This window comes from Enoplosus armatus, chromosome 19, assembly GCF_043641665.1.
Source record: "Enoplosus armatus isolate fEnoArm2 chromosome 19, fEnoArm2.hap1, whole genome shotgun sequence".
Taxonomy (NCBI): domain Eukaryota; kingdom Metazoa; phylum Chordata; class Actinopteri; order Centrarchiformes; family Enoplosidae; genus Enoplosus; species Enoplosus armatus.
In genome coordinates, this window is record NC_092198.1 from 19,434,389 (window position 1) to 19,449,842 (window position 15,454).

At 48.2% G+C, this 15,454-nt stretch overlaps 1 protein-coding gene across 1 annotated transcript in view; it reads left to right on the top strand.

Annotated features, from left to right (window-relative positions):
- Positions 1 to 13,875: 13,875 nt before the first annotated feature.
- fam184ab (family with sequence similarity 184 member Ab) overlaps positions 13,876 to 15,454 on the top strand; it is a 61,212-nt gene continuing 59,633 nt past the window's right edge. Inside the window, exons 1-2 of the mRNA XM_070926360.1 lie at positions 13,876 to 13,968; positions 14,100 to 14,229. Coding sequence (XP_070782461.1) covers positions 13,891 to 13,968; positions 14,100 to 14,229 — 208 coding nt within the window. The 5' untranslated portion in view covers positions 13,876 to 13,890. The remainder of the gene's footprint in view (positions 13,969 to 14,099; positions 14,230 to 15,454) is intronic.

Consider the following 15,454-nt stretch of genomic DNA (forward strand, 5'->3'; position numbering starts at 1 on the left):
GATTAATCCCTGCTGTTGATCTTCAGGCTGAATGCGCCGCGGTAGGTGACACCTTGGCAAGAACGTGCGGTACGCACAGGGACCGGTAAGACCCTCCGTCTGCTTCTTGGCGCCTCGGATTCTGACGGAAATCCAGAAGAGGTGCTCAGCGAGCTTTGGCCTAATCGAGGGAACATGAAGGCGCGGCGGCAAACCTACCCGCGGCGCTACAGCTCGCTGTCGGCGCGCGGAGAGGATGAGATCTTTGATGTGATGGCGGACGGAGGGCGGCAGCGGCCCTCGCGCCATAAATCAGGCAGAAGTGGCCCAGACTCTCTCATCTTCCGCCCCCCCCTCTCATCGTCTCTGTCTGTTCACCTGCACAAGATAACCAACCGAACGAACGCACACACACACACACACACACACACACATTTCTGCAGCCCAAGAGGTGCAACTGAAGACAGAGACAGAAGAGCTCCGGCTGAAACCTCTTTTCTTCACTTTTCTTTGTCCCCGGATCGCCGCTCCTGCGTTGACTTTCTGAGATCAAGGTGCCGATAGAAACACACACACACACACACACACACACACACACACACACCTAGTGTTGAAGACACAGAGATTAATCCTGCCTCCTCCTCCCTTTCCACTCTCTCGCACGGGATCTTTCGGAGCGGATGAAGATGAGTCACAGGCCCCTCTGATTTAAAGTCCCAGAAAAGATTAAGACAGTTCATTTGCAAATGCACGTTTAACGAGCGCGCTGCTTTTTGAGTTTGTTTTTTTTCTGCAGCTCAGCGATTACGACTTGAAAACGGGTATTCTCTCCATTGAACCTGCAGGTGGTCACATTTCCTCCTGTCTGCGGGTCTGCCGGCCCGCCAAGACTAACTGCTCCGAGCTAACGTCCATGCATCTAATGTCACCCCCCCCCCCCCCGTTTAACTCTTCCTTTAACAGCTATGACGTCCTTTGCGATCGATCAAAAAACCTCAGCGCGGCTCCAAAAAAGAGCCACATTTCACGCCGCCTTTGTGAGGGATTTAATTCTTCCCTGCATCCTGTCCGTCCAGCACAGGGGCGTGTTGTCTATAATTCAAATACACACATCTCCCTCTAACCACTCAACACACACACACACACACACACACTCACTCACAAATGTAATCGGATCACTGTGTTTTCCTCCGAGCCGGTTGGTGACAGCCGGGGGGGGGGGGTAGATAGATAGATGGATGGAGGGATGGATGGATGGATGGAGGGATAAATGATAAACTCTCTCCACTTCTTTAATCCTCTGTTCCCACCCGTCCCATTCTGCTTCCCTCTCACGGACAGACTAGAGTCGTGTTCTCTGTGGTCGTGAAATCTCTTCCAGCTAGCTGATGTAAAATAAACGGAAGCAGCAGTGAAAAAAAAAAACAAACAACAAAAAACAGAAGGATGTTAGTGTCTCCAGTCATCCCTCCTCCCGTTACATTAATCAGACCTGATAAAGGTCATCAGCTGCCTGCAGGGCTTCGGCGTTGGTCCTCCTGTCCTCCAGTCTGTTGCTGTAAAAATCCTCCCGTGTCCGCCATTTTTTGTAGCTTCCTCTTGGAATGCGCGCTTACCGCCTGGTCGCTACGTGTCCCGCCCTCACTTCCTGCACGCTGTCATCGGCCCGGGGGGCTACAGACCCACTGCCCAAAGGCCCGGAAACGTAACCCAAGCGCGACACACCGATGGAGTCGTGGGTGATGGTTACTCCGGAGTGTTTATTTACAATTTGTTACGCGGCGCAAACTGATGCGTTCATTTTCTTCATATTGTGATTGGACTCTCGAGTCCATCTGGTTGGTCAGAAAATAGAATGAGGTGGAAGAGAGCCAGCAGATCAGAAAGACAGATATAACAAGATAACTGGATGGGAAATAAAACCAGAAATAATCAAGTGGCCCGAGTCGATGCGTGTCTGGCTGCAGGCCATCAGCGCAGCGGCTCGTCTGTTTGATGCTGTTTCTACTGGAAGAGCAGCTGCGGAGCAGCATGATGGCAGTTCTGCTGATGTCAAGAACTTTAAGAAGCAAAAACAAAAACATTTCCTTTTCTTTTTTTCTTCTTTTTTTTTTTTTTACACTTCAGTAGTTGCAACAGAAAGTCGAATGATGCGGTGGAAATCTGCACTTAGAGGTGAAACCCGGATGAGTTTGTGATCGTGTTTGTGACACATTCATGTATTGTTTTCTGGCGACGCACAACTGCGGTTATGTTTCTCAAGGTCGAGGTGGAGTTTATCGTTTTTTTCTCCCACAAAGAGACACCCCCGTTGCTGTCACAGCCTGTCAGCGATTGGTGCATTTTCCCCTCTAAGTGGCATCTCAAAGGAAAACAGACAGGAAGCAAACAAAGCTGATAGCTACATGTAGCTTTGCAGTCCAATCGCCGGGTGTGAACGTGATATTGGATGGTTACATCTAGTCCTCTAGCCCCCCCCCCCACACACACACACACACGCCTTTCCACCTCGCGGACCAATTCTCTTGCCAGATAAGAGTGTTGATATTGGACGATTCCCCCAAGATAACAGTGTTTTCTAACGTTTAATACAAATGCTTTTTGAAATGATTTGTCTCTACAATATCTGCAATGTAATTAAGGTTGGTTGGGGGTGGGGGTGGGGGGGGGGGTGGGGGGGGGGGCCTGGTTACGGCAAATAAAATATCATTACAGTGGTTAAGGGTAGGCGACTAAAGCAGGTGAAGACTAAGGAAGAATTGTGGTTCTCTTAAAATAAGAAAGCAAAACATTTACTGCAGGTTGAGACTGGGGGGTGAACTGCCGTCCTCCTCCCTGACCTGCTACCCGCCGTACTTCCTGCACTGACGCGGAACATTGGCACTGGACGTGAATACTGGCGAGGTGTGCGAGTCGTCCGATACGCACTTCATTGAAAGGGAAAGTGCTTTTCTTTCATTTCCGTCTCGGGTCGGCTGAACGAGAAGTACTTGTACTCGTGACTTGAATTGTAAAGTATCTCCGATCCTGATCTGATTCTGATTCTAAAGCTGGTAGCTTTCCAGCTACCGTCAATAGCACTCGAAATCCTTCGAGAGGGGGCGGGACGAACCCCTCAGTCCGCCTTAATAAAAACCTGAGCAAAGAGCTGACACTGTGCCAAGACCTGTGGAAAGATGAAAGGAGACCGAAAACAGGCTGCACACACACACACACACACACACATAGGCCCGCCGACAGCACCCAGGCTGCCTCCCAGTCATTGAGATCCGAAAGCTAAAGTGGAAAAGACCCAGGTCTCTGAGACTCTTCTCTGACGCCGTGCCTCGCCCCCCCCCCGTCCTGCCGTAGAGGACTGTGACTGTGTTACTGTGCGTCTCGAGCTGTCTTCTCCCATAGTGTCCCACAAAGAGATGACGGTAATTAGGCCAACGCGCGGGGCCCGATATTAGCTGCTGCGTCTCCTCAGCGTGTGGACTTTGGATTTTTTTTTCCGACGTCATCCAAAAGCAGTGGCTCTCACGCTTTTACGTTTTGAGTGAGCTCATAGTGCAGCGGGATGCTCTTTTTGCGGAGTACCCTAAAACAAAATGGCACATATCTTGACAGCCAGGAGATTTAGACGCGCCGTCAACGTGGCCCGCAGTAATGCGTTTTTGGCTTCGTCCCTCGAGTCTCTAAAAATCTGAAAAACCACCGAGAGGGACTCGCTGCGTGTGTCACAAATAAACCTGCCTTAATGCGCCATTATTAAACCATCAGAAGGCCCAGACGTCTGCCTTCGCACTCTCCTCATCACAGTGTGTCTGTCCTTCATGCAGCCCCCGCTATCCTCAGACCCGAGATTACCCTCGACATATTGAAGATGCGCTGGAGATGTTTTGTCTGAATTTCTCTTTCCAACAAAATAGTTCAGATAAAATGCCAGTATTACGCAACTGAAACAGAATTTTTTTTCTGTGTGTGTGTGTGTGTGTGTGTGTGTGTTAAAGAGGCAGAAAGAACAATAAAATGCACTCAGAACTTACAGTATACTAATGGCTCCAGATGGTGCTTATTCTTCAATTAGAGACGTCTCTACTGTTTAGATTACGTAATACAGCAACAACACACACACACACACACACACACACACATATGCACAAGCACAGATGCTTTTAGGTGGCATGCGTATCGGCATCACCCGCCAGGATAAGCGGTTAAATATCCAGCCAGAGTGTGCGGAATCGTGGCTTTCTTCCCGACAGCCGGTAAACTAAAAATACTCCGCTTGCAAAACTTAATTTTAGGATGTGGATTCGAGATGTACGCTAAACGTATGTTCTGCCACCTGTGTTCAGTGCTATTTATTCCACAGAATCAGGTACTGAGGCCCGGACTCACATTTCCCTGCCCGAGCTTCCTTTAATGAACCCGCTGCAGATATCTTTTTGGAAGTGATGGATTTTCCACCCAAGAGCCTAAGAAGGATTTATCACGCACGGCTGACGTGCTCCCCTGGATTTGCTGCTATTTGCGCGATTCCTTCCCTAAACGCACACGCACGGAGCGCAGGGGGGGGGGGGGGGGCACGTCGCCGGTTAGACGCCGAATACCTCGAGATGACACACTCCTCTGTTGAGGAGAAGACCAGACGCAGAAGTCTCAGTAAATCTGGCCCTATGTTGTTAAGACTAAGACGGGCTCATGCGTCACTCCAAATTCAGTCGTTACGAGTGGAATTCGAAAAACTGATTGGCTTCCGTTTAGCCTTTTCATGCTAACGCTCGACGCCTCGCTGCTCTCGTCCCCGCCCCCCCCGCACAGAGTAAATAAAATGGCATAATGTTTCTCCCCCATCGGAACGAATGTGATATTTAATATGAGTAAAATGCAGGTAAACAGGGCTCGCTCCGCTCATGTGATTTGATGTCGGGCCTGATCCGAAGTGTACTTAATGCAAACAAGGGATCTCTCGCTTCATATTGAGTAATGTGTCTATATCGCGGTGTCTGGTTGTATCGGGAACAAATCTTGCGCTTTCACCAATTGTTTTTTTGATGCTTTTGCACCTTGGACGTCTCACTTTATTATCTGTGCGTCTCATGTTTTTTGGAAAAAATGTCTTACCTGAGCATCCAGTTGGAAAATATTCACCTCCTAGCAAGCTTCCAGTGAGAGGCAAGTTCATTTACATATATATCTGGAGCCCTTATTCTATGCTGTACATTTGATTTTGAAAAGTATATATATATATATATATATATATATATAGAAGTAAATATTCTCATGGAGTAGTCAGAGATCAAAGTCCATACATAACTGACTGCACTGAAACGCTATCGCCTCTAAAATCCATGGTGCGCTTGATTTATTCAGCAGTGTTCAAACGCTGCATGTGAGGCATTTGCATCAAAGACCTGAAAACATGTGCAGTCTGCAGCGAGCCTCACCCCATTTGGTTTTCTGCCCCCCCCCCCCCCCCCCCCCCCCCGTTGACGGGACGGATTCCAACGAGCAAGTCACGACTTGGTTTTCGCAGGGCTCGCCGTTTCCGAATCTGCCGCTGATGCAGTTTCTTTGGTGTCTGATGCTGAAAGAGCTCCGTCCTCCGATCGCAGACGCTGCATTTAATCAAGACCCAAACTGTGCCTTTTTTCCACTCACCGGCCCGACCCCCCCCCCCCCCCCCCCCCCCGTCTCAGCTGCACCACCACCTCCACCACTCACACCACCGCAGAACATCCCATAATTAGCTGACGGATTAAGGTGCACCTTACAGTTTAGCAGATCACAGCCACGCATTATAATTAAAGTAATTAGGCCTCCTATCTCGCTCTCTGCTCCGTTAAACTCGCTCTCGGTAAACGCGTAACATAGAGGCTGTGGAAATGAGATGGCACGCTGCCTCAGCCTGCATTTTTTAATTTTTTTATTTTATGTTTTTTATTTGGAAATATGAAACTTTTGAGACGGCGGTGAGGGAACGTGCAATGACGACGCGGTTTTAATCCGCACATATCTGGCGTTCACTCCCTTTGGAAAAGCGTTATTGTCGAGCACCAGCATCGTTATTGTCAAATCCACATCCGTCATTTTTAAAGGACGCGTTTGGTGACTCTCTGCGCTCCACCATGTCTCCGTAACGTCCACCCTTTAGTGCCCGCGGACCCTGATTTAAACATAGAAGACAGAGAGAGAAGAAGAAATGTCTGCCACCTCAGTCTTCCCTACTCAAAATTAGAAATTTAATTTCCAATTAGGCAATGATTAAATGATAATGAGCCTAAGAAGGTAATGATAATTACCTACTAATGTACCTCGCCGCGGCTCGGGAGGCTTCTTCTTTTCTTTTTATTTTGCACTCGCGTCTCATCACACAGTTTACCGCCAAGCAGCGTTCAAAACAATTTATGGTGAGCAGGCTTCACCACCGGGACGTGCAGTCATTTTGTGGACACCCATGATAAATGTGGCTTTTTGGCCTCTAAACGCTCTTCAGTTTGGCGGGGGTCGGTAGTTCAAGATTTAAAAGATGTCACCGGTCGTTGCTCACAAATGATAACCGCATCTTTGGCATTGCTATTTTCATCCCTAAATATGTCTTTTTGTCTCTCTATAATCTCTTAGTTCAATTTATTCAGCAAATTTCAATTGGAAGACCGTGACATGGCGTTAGTAGTAAGTGGACCTTGAGTGGAGATCATTTTGTCTCGCGAACTGATCCATAGGTCAAGAGTAGAACTTCTATGCTCAAGAAAACAAAAGAAGAATTGCAAAAGACATTTGATGTTAAAGGAATAGTTTTGACATTTTGGAAAACACACTTTTGATTTTCTCGTTCTGGGATGAGGAGATCGATACCTCTCTCATATCTGCCTGTTAAATAAATGCGTTAGCCAGCAGCTGGTTAGCTTGGCGCCGCGCAAAGACTGGAAAGAAGGGGGAGACAAAATCCACCGGCCCGCACCTGGAAATCTCAAATCTCTTTTTTCTACGGATCAGACAAACAAGATATAACGTGTTGATTAGTGAGCTTTAGGCATGCTGGGAGGCGGAGTAGCCCTTATGCTAAGCTAAGCTAGCCAGCTGCTGCGTCTGAAGGGCATGAGAGTGGTTTCGATCCTCTCATCTAACGCATGCAGATTCCTCAAAACGCCAACAATATGATTTGAATCGTGAACATTTGAAATCCAGTCCTTTATGTAGACGGCGGCGGCGGCCATTCTTCGAACCACGCTGCAGCTCCAGCCCAGCGCCTCAGGCGGGGCAGGCACCTCCGTCATCCCTCCGCAGCTCTTCCTTTATGCGCTCACACCCACTGCACTCATAAGACAAAGCTCCACTGCCGCAGGGTGGGAAATGACTACTGGCGAGTGTTAAGGTAGTAGAAATGGTCGCCATTAGACATCGCCATCATCATCAAAGTCTCATCAGCCGACGGAGGGACTTGAGCTGAGAGATTAGTAAAGTGTGTGTGTGTGTGTTCAGAGTGAAATGAGAGGAGATTGCAGCCCGTCAGAGTTCGTTTGGAGTCATTAGATCCTTTTGAGGTGGTTCAACCTTGCTTCTGCGGAAAGCCATCTGTCTTTGATCCTCTGTGCGGCCGGCGTCACCAGCCCCCCCTCCCCCGGAGGAACACAACGTGGCACCTGCTGCCGTTCCCGGATTCAGATTTGGGTGCAAACCGCCATAAAGCTTCCTCCGCTGAAAAGGCCGGCAATTATCCGCGTTAATGGACTTCATTAGGATGGCTCTGGCAGGCAGCTCATCGGAGTCTGAACTTTTAGCCAAGAGCGACGGACTGTCACTTTCTCTGGCGGTGTGCTTTCACGAAGTCGTTTGCTTCGCTTTCGTTTCCCATCGCCGTTGAAGTTTCTCGATGCGCGAGGCGCTGCTGGGTGTCAGAAGTCAATAGCAGCTTAATTATTTCCGCAAGCGCTCGTTTAAGCTGTTACTGCGTGGCTTTGGATTGCTGTCCCACTGCTAACAAACGACCGCACAGTTCCCGCGGAAGAGGGGGGCGAGGCTTGTATCTGTGTCTTCAGTGCACTTATTCTGCCGCTACAACTTCTGACCCCAGAATATCGGCCGTCTCTGGGAAAAGTGTGCCGGCAGTGGGCAGGAAACAGCGCTCATAAGCAATTTAGAGCGACAAAATTTGAGATTTGAGAGCTTCGGAGACGTGAGGATGAAACAGCATATTTGGCTTTGATCCTGAACCTTTGAGTCTTTTACTGCCTAATTAAAAAGTTATGACTACGACTCACGCCGCTATTGTTGAAATGTTTAAATTTTTCTTTTTTCATGGCCGTTATGGTAGCCAAAAATAAGCACCGAGAAAGTTGTGGGACGTGTTGATCTTTTTGTGTTTGTGATTGAGTCCGAAAATGAGCAAATCAATTCTGCCGGCGCCCGAAGAATATTTCGTTTCTGTTGATTCTCGCGCAGCGACATGTCCTAGTCTCCTAGAAACACGTTATTATTTCTGATGAAAACAGGTTGACGTGTTCGCAAAGCACACTGCCCGAGCTTTTTCCGCGCGATTGAAGAAAACAAGGCCCCCGTGGGACAAGAAGCCATAAGTGTAAAAAGGCTGATTCGGTTCAGTCCTCGCCTCCCTGTCTTGACTTCTGTTTTTATGTAACTAACGGAGTTGTCTGCGTTCGTTAATATATTCGTGGACATTAGCATTCGTTTGGTGTATTCTGACATCAGTAACAGTCTGTTTATTGAGCCTGCTTCCGGGAGTTTCTTTTGACGAGCTAATGTCAAGAGCACAATGCAGATTATTCACAATTCGACGCTCCTGCTCGAGTACTGTAAGCAAACAGCGAAGGTGGGGAAAAAAGAGGTGACGCACAAGAGAAAAAGATAAGTTTTACATCTCTGGGATATTCTTCTAAAAGGTTATGTAGAGAGTAACGTGAAGCCGAGGAAGTACAACAGAGGCGGGAAAAGTCGAAGTCAAAGCAGGAAGGACCAAAAAAAAAAAGAAAGGAAGACGCATTTCTTCAGCTTTTACAGAGTTTGACAGCAGAGTCATATTTCACCGAGCAGCTATAGCGGAGGCTGCAGCTGCGGCTCGGCTGGTGAAAGTCTCCGGGAGTCTCTCAGCTGTGACTTTCTCCCGGCTGACAGATGAAATTTGTGGCATTTCGCTGTCACCGCATCGATCCGCTCCGGTATCGCTGTCATTTATGCAAACTCCTCCAAGGACGTGAACCGATCGACCCGGGGAGATGAGAGAGGATCGGCCGCTGCCAGACACTCTCTCTCTCTCTCTCTCTCTCTCATTGTCTGTTTTTCTCACACCTCAGAATAACACTCACGCCCAGCAACCGACCAGAAAAACGTTTCCCAGAAGTCCAAGTTGAGCTTTGAGCTGAGACGCTAGATTTCGACGTCGTGGCACAGTAGAGCGTCAAAGTGTAACGCAAAACGGGTTTCGTGTACGCGCCGAACAGACGCAGAGAAAACGCGACCCGTCTGCCGGAGCGGCAACGTAGCGTCTTTTCAGCTCCAAAGGTGCACTAAATCAGTATTTTCCTGTGAACAAAGGCTCAAATGACTGCATGTAATGTGAAAGGGTGTCGCTCGTGGTGGCGAACACAGCCCTGGACTTCCTCCGGGGGCTGTGTTCAGGGTAAGAAAGGCCCCTAAATTGTGTGTACTGCTGTACTCACAAAGCCCCAGACGTCCGGACGGGTGGCATACTATATATCGTGTGTATATATTGCTACCTAACTTCCTTTTGTTGATAAGGTTAAATTCAAATTGTTGTATTCATCCCACATATTGGCTGATGTCGGCAACCCCCTTTAGAATACTAACAATAATAATAATAATAATAATAATAATAATAATAATAATGATGATGTATGGCACGTTGCTGGTTTGCAAGATCCAATATCTGTTGATCCCTGATGACAATATTGGCAGCCTTTGTCTCTCAGGCGGCAATTGTAATTGTTTTTTTTCCCTGCAGTTTGACGCGTACAAACCCACACACCCGGCCGTGTTTCCGTCCGGACTTAACCTTGCCCCTAACCCTAAACCTAAAGGTCTTCCCCCCTAAAATGGGATGATTTGCGTTACGGGGACTTGAGGAAGGCGAGTGTCCCCCCGCGATGTGACAACAGATGTGTGTCCCCACAACATGAGGAAACACACACACACACACACAATTGTCTCTGCCTCCTCGTCCCTCTGATCACTGATGGCGCCGATGAGTTTGGACATGGCTTGCGTAGGTTCCGCTGGTGTGTGTGTGTGTTTACTTTGGCACGTACACGTTGCTTGCTATTTTGTCGTGGCCGTGTTTGTGTGTGTGTGTGTGTGTGTGTGTGTATCAGCCGACCCCACAGCGTTACGATTAGTGCGTTTCATCTGCAGGAGCGTGCTGATGACTCCCGGGATGCGAGGGAGATTTCAGCTCCTCTAACAGTTACGTCTGCTCCATTCACTTCCTAAGCTGACGAGCGACTGAGCTGACTGAATAATTTAGAGGTGCGGTAGGGGTAGGCTGTTTTATTTTGAATCTTTCTCTCTGCCTTCTTTGGCATCCTCGCAGTTTGTCTCTGATCGCGGACGTTTCGCTCCTTTTCGGCGAGCATGAGGAAGCAGAGAAGAGAGACTTGACGTGAGAAGTCCAAATGAAAGCGCAGATTATAGAAGCCAGTGGGATAAACTTGTGATTTTCTTCTTGCGGCCTCCATTTTTCCTCCATCTCAATACGTCTCAATGTGTGAATTGTTAGCTTTGCCAGCTGCGCGGCTGCCTGTCCACCACTGACTGGAACATTTCAACAACAGACATTTTATACAGACATTCAGCTTCCCCAGAGCATGAACCCCCCCCCCCCCGGCTTTTCTTCTAGCGCCACCATGAGGCTCACGTTTGTGCTTTGAAGTGAAATGTCCTCGTGAGTTGCCATTAACTTTGCTACAAACATTATCCACCTTTTGAATAAATTGTAATAACCCTAACCCTAACCCAAATAATAATAATACCTGCAAAACGAAGCGTAGCTGTACTTTTGTCTAATTTAGTTTAGCTCGTCATTTAGCATGTTAGCATGCTAACAGGGGGGTGAACATGGTGAACTGAGACAGGGAACTCGGTAAACATTACACCTGCTAAACATCAGCATGTTAGCATTGTCACTATGAGCACGTTAGCATGTTAGCACTGCCGTGGCTCACAGAGCTGCTAGCACGCCTGTCGACTGTTAGTCTTGTTGTTAGGACAGCGAACTGCCACGACAAATGGTCGAGCTAACAGCCGAGCGCTAACAGCTAAGGCTTGTTTCGCAGCGATGTGGGCGAAAAATAAGTGATGATATTGAGTTATCGGCCAAATTGAGGTGGAATGAAGTTTAAAATATGTTTTAGGATAAAAGTCAGGCTTGAATTAAGAAAACAAATAATTAAAGAAAGTACGTAAATATCAAGATATATTTAATATGCAGCATACAGGGTGAAGAGCATGTTCCCGTCAAGAGGGCGCCTCTGGATTGTAATGTGTCTTAGCTTCTCTTATTGAGTAAAGCTCTGCGGCTGTCAGCAGGAACAGTGAGTGTGTGTGGGAGGGGGGGGGGGTAAAGAAACAGGCCCCGCCACTCGTCAAACTGAACCCTTTCATCTCTCAGGCATGAAAAGTGGATGCCATTGTTTCAAAGAAAGCTCGTGTGCCCTCCTCCACCCCCCCCCCCACCCCCCCACCACCCCTCCTGCCCCCTTTTCCTCCGCTCTCCCCCTTTTCTAACTCTGTTGACGGACTTTGCTCCAAAGTAAACAAAGGCTCTTTAGCGCCATCCCACAGTTCAGCGGGCTGAATTATTGACTCCTTTTTTGTTTTTTTTTTCCCAAAGAGGCAACGCATAGCCTTGTTTCTCAGGGATGGCGAGAGAGAGAGAGAGAGAGAGGCACGGGGAGGGGTGTCTCGTGGTTTTTCATGTGGAAATGTAAAACCCATTTCTGTCCCCCTCCCTGTCCCCCTCCCTGCCTCTCTCTGCCTGAGAGCAGGGGATCACTGTGCTGTCAGATTACTGCTCTCTGGATGGCTGCGTGTATTTTTGGGTCGGATTTAAAGGTCAATCTCGTGCACAACAGTTTGCTTGTGTTATTTTTATCCCCGGCGATACAGGGCATCAACCGACTTCTAATTTCTAACTGTCGGGGGGGGGGGGGGGGGGGGGGGGGGCGTCAGTGATGCTTCCCGGGCCGATACGGGAAACATGGAGGCATGATCTGCATGTACCGCGTATATGTACAACAGCTCATTTACTTGTCACTTGTTGCTCATTTGCAGTGCGACGCGGCAGGCGTTTGCATTTCTCTGCCTCCTCCACGTCTTGATCTGTATGCTGACTTGAAGGGAACTTCGCGATGAACGGTTAACGTAAAGCGTGACGAGGGTTTTGGTGGTTTGCCTCTAAACATTTGGTAGATGCAGGCTTCTTGTTAAAAACGACACGGGACATTGTGTGCGCATTCTTAATCCTAACCCCACTTTAAGTACAGTACACAACCGTTGCACATAAATATGATTCATTGTGATGGTCTTCAGTGAAGGACTTGATGGTACAAATGGTGTATGAGAAGCTTTCCTCCCCTACAAAGAATGAATTGAAAGGTATTGATCGTTGGCGGCTCCATTCCTTTCATCTCCCTGTTCTGCCGTCTGTGGCGTCCACTCTCATTTTTGAACAAAACACATCCAACATCCCAACGTAACGGGAGTAATAACTCCTGATTGTGAACACGTCTGACAGCTAATGGGGCTCTTTCCATTTCTCCCCGCCGCAGGTGATCTACGCGCTCAACACGAAAAACGACGAACACGAGGCGGCCATCGCCACTCTGAAGGAGGCCCACGAAGAGGAGGTGCAGCAGATTCTCTCCGAGACCAGGGAGAAGATACTACAGGTGTACACTCTTTCACCGGTGGCGTTCTTGCTTTTACAACACGTTGACGCTCTCTGAGTTGCATCGTCATGCCATGCTTTCGATGGGAAGTGTCAGAGAAGTGTGCTTTGAATGTAAATTTAAATGTGTTTGGTTTCCTGAGCTGACTTGCAGATATTGGAAAAGGAGAGAAAGCGGATTTGTGGGTTTTTTAAACGAACGTTCATTTAAATAAGTAATGTAATCAATCGCTGCTTCCTGGGAGGAATATGTAAATGCAAAGTTCCAGTGTGACTTTTGGAATAATTGACAGCTCGTGAGTTATAAATAACCTTTTCTGGTTTAATAGATGAATTAATGGTGCCACGCCTTGTACTCTTTGGCGTGGGGTACGAGCGGGCTTTGATTGGTTTTTGACTATTGATTTGAGAATAAGAAATGGACTCTCTGAGATCACCAAGAGTCACATTCAGGTCAGTCAGGTCAATATTTAATCCACTGAATATTAAATATTTACGTCTATATGTCATCGCTCCCTTTTAGAATTACTTGCTAAACATATGTATGTATATGCACGGGCTATTTACGTGCTATACTTCCCCTCAAAGCCTGCCTGCAGAGGAGGTTTAGTGTTGTGCTCTGAATGAAATATTGTGAATTGAACTGATTTAAATGTACCTTTCATTTTCACGTTCATTTGAGTATCGTAATGAGCCAAATCAAGGCCAAACGTGCTTGCGAGCAGACTGCATGAAAACGTTCATATATGTCAATGAGGTTTGGTGGAGTTTTTCCTATTTTCAGTCTCCGCAATACACGTATCCCGCGCTTGCACGCGTGTTTTTGGTGCACAACCAGATGCATTTCCATGAGGCATCTCCATTATTATTATTCAAATTTGGAGTGTTTTCCTAACTGGGCCCTTCCCTCCCGCCCGCTCCAGTACAAGAGTAAGATCAGCGATGAGATGGACCTGAAGAGGCGGATCCAGTCTCTGGAGGAGTCCATGGAGCTCCACGAGAGGATGAAGAGACAGGCGCTGGCCGAGTTCGAGAGCTACCGCCAGAGGGTGGAGGACATGCAGCTTTGCACTGAGGCTCAGGTACACAGAGGCGTGATGTGGTGGTGTGTGTGTGTGTGTGTGTGGCGAAGAGGCAGCAGTGCCCGGCATGACGCTGCAGTCACAGCTGCAGGTAATCAGGACTAATGTCTGTTTCTGTGTCCTGCGGTGAGGCTGGAGAGTCCCTCTCGTCCGTCAGCGCCGCTAACCGCGCGTTTGAGCCCGGACACCCGACCTGTCGCGTCGCAGTAGTGATCGCTGCTCCTTCAGGCCCCATTGTCACCTGTCGTTTCGAGCGTCCAGGTGAAATCCAGTCGAGATCTGAGACACCTTCATTGACATTGAGCCAAACATTTGCGTCTCTGTTAATAACGCCAGAAGAACAATGACAGTTGAGCCACTGTAGCCAGCTAGCCAAACAACCGGCCATGACTTAACGCAAACACGTGGGCGACACCCACACGGGTCATTCGGTGATTGAACTGATCAGGGATCAGATAAACGCTGCAACAGCTCGCCTTCGTGAAACAAACCATTTCACTTTAACTGCCATTGTCACTGTGTAGCCCCCCCCCCCACCTCCCCGTAGACGTAAATGCTTCTAGGATGCATCCGCGTTGTATGTTTTGTTTATTAGACCACGCCCACAGAAAATACTCGCTGTCTGATTCGCACGTGTCAATTGAAGTTGTATAACAGGAGACCTCAGACTGATCAGGCCTACAGTTTAACCGCCACTCTAGATCTAGCATAGCATATTAACTGTAACAATAGCAGCAGTGCTGATATGACCTGCCAGCGCGTACGATCTTTTCTCTGTGTGTGTGTGTGTGTGTGTGTGTGTGTGTGTGTGTGTGTGTGGGAGACACAGTAGCTGACAGAATGAGCAGACCGATGGATGACATCATCATATAGGATCATATACAGAGGGTGGAGGAGGCGCAGCTCTGTGTTGAGGGGTGAAGGGATGCAAAACGAAAAAAGGACGGATGAGTTTGAGTGTCCGCCGTCGGCAAAAAATCTCCCGTCCCTTTGACACCAGAGCCGGCCGAGGGCTCGGCGTCGCACGAAATCCACCATTTGAGTGAACCGCTTGAGCTCGCGCTCAGGTACAAATTGCACCTAGTAGTTAGCGCGAGTCGCTGATTGTGTAATTGCCTGCTGCCTCAGTAAATGAAATGCTAATTTCAGACTGTGCAGCCAAATTAAATGAAAGGCGCGACTCTGCATATGGAAATCTGGCCCCCGAGAGGTGTTTATCATTTACGTCACCTACTTCACGAGCATGAAGACCGTCCTTTAAGTCTTTGGTGTTGAACGTCAGAATCAGTGTGTGTTGAAGCGACCTCGTGACGACAAAATGCCACATCAGTGCTTCTGTCGTTGTGTTTTTTTGTTATATTCGGACGTTGACGTAGAGCAGGCTGGTTGGCAGCCAGAAGGTCAAGTTCCCCCGAGCCAGTACATCGCCAGCTGGCTTAGGGCTTTTTAAAAAAAGTTGACCCATAATGTGAGAAGCCTACAAACC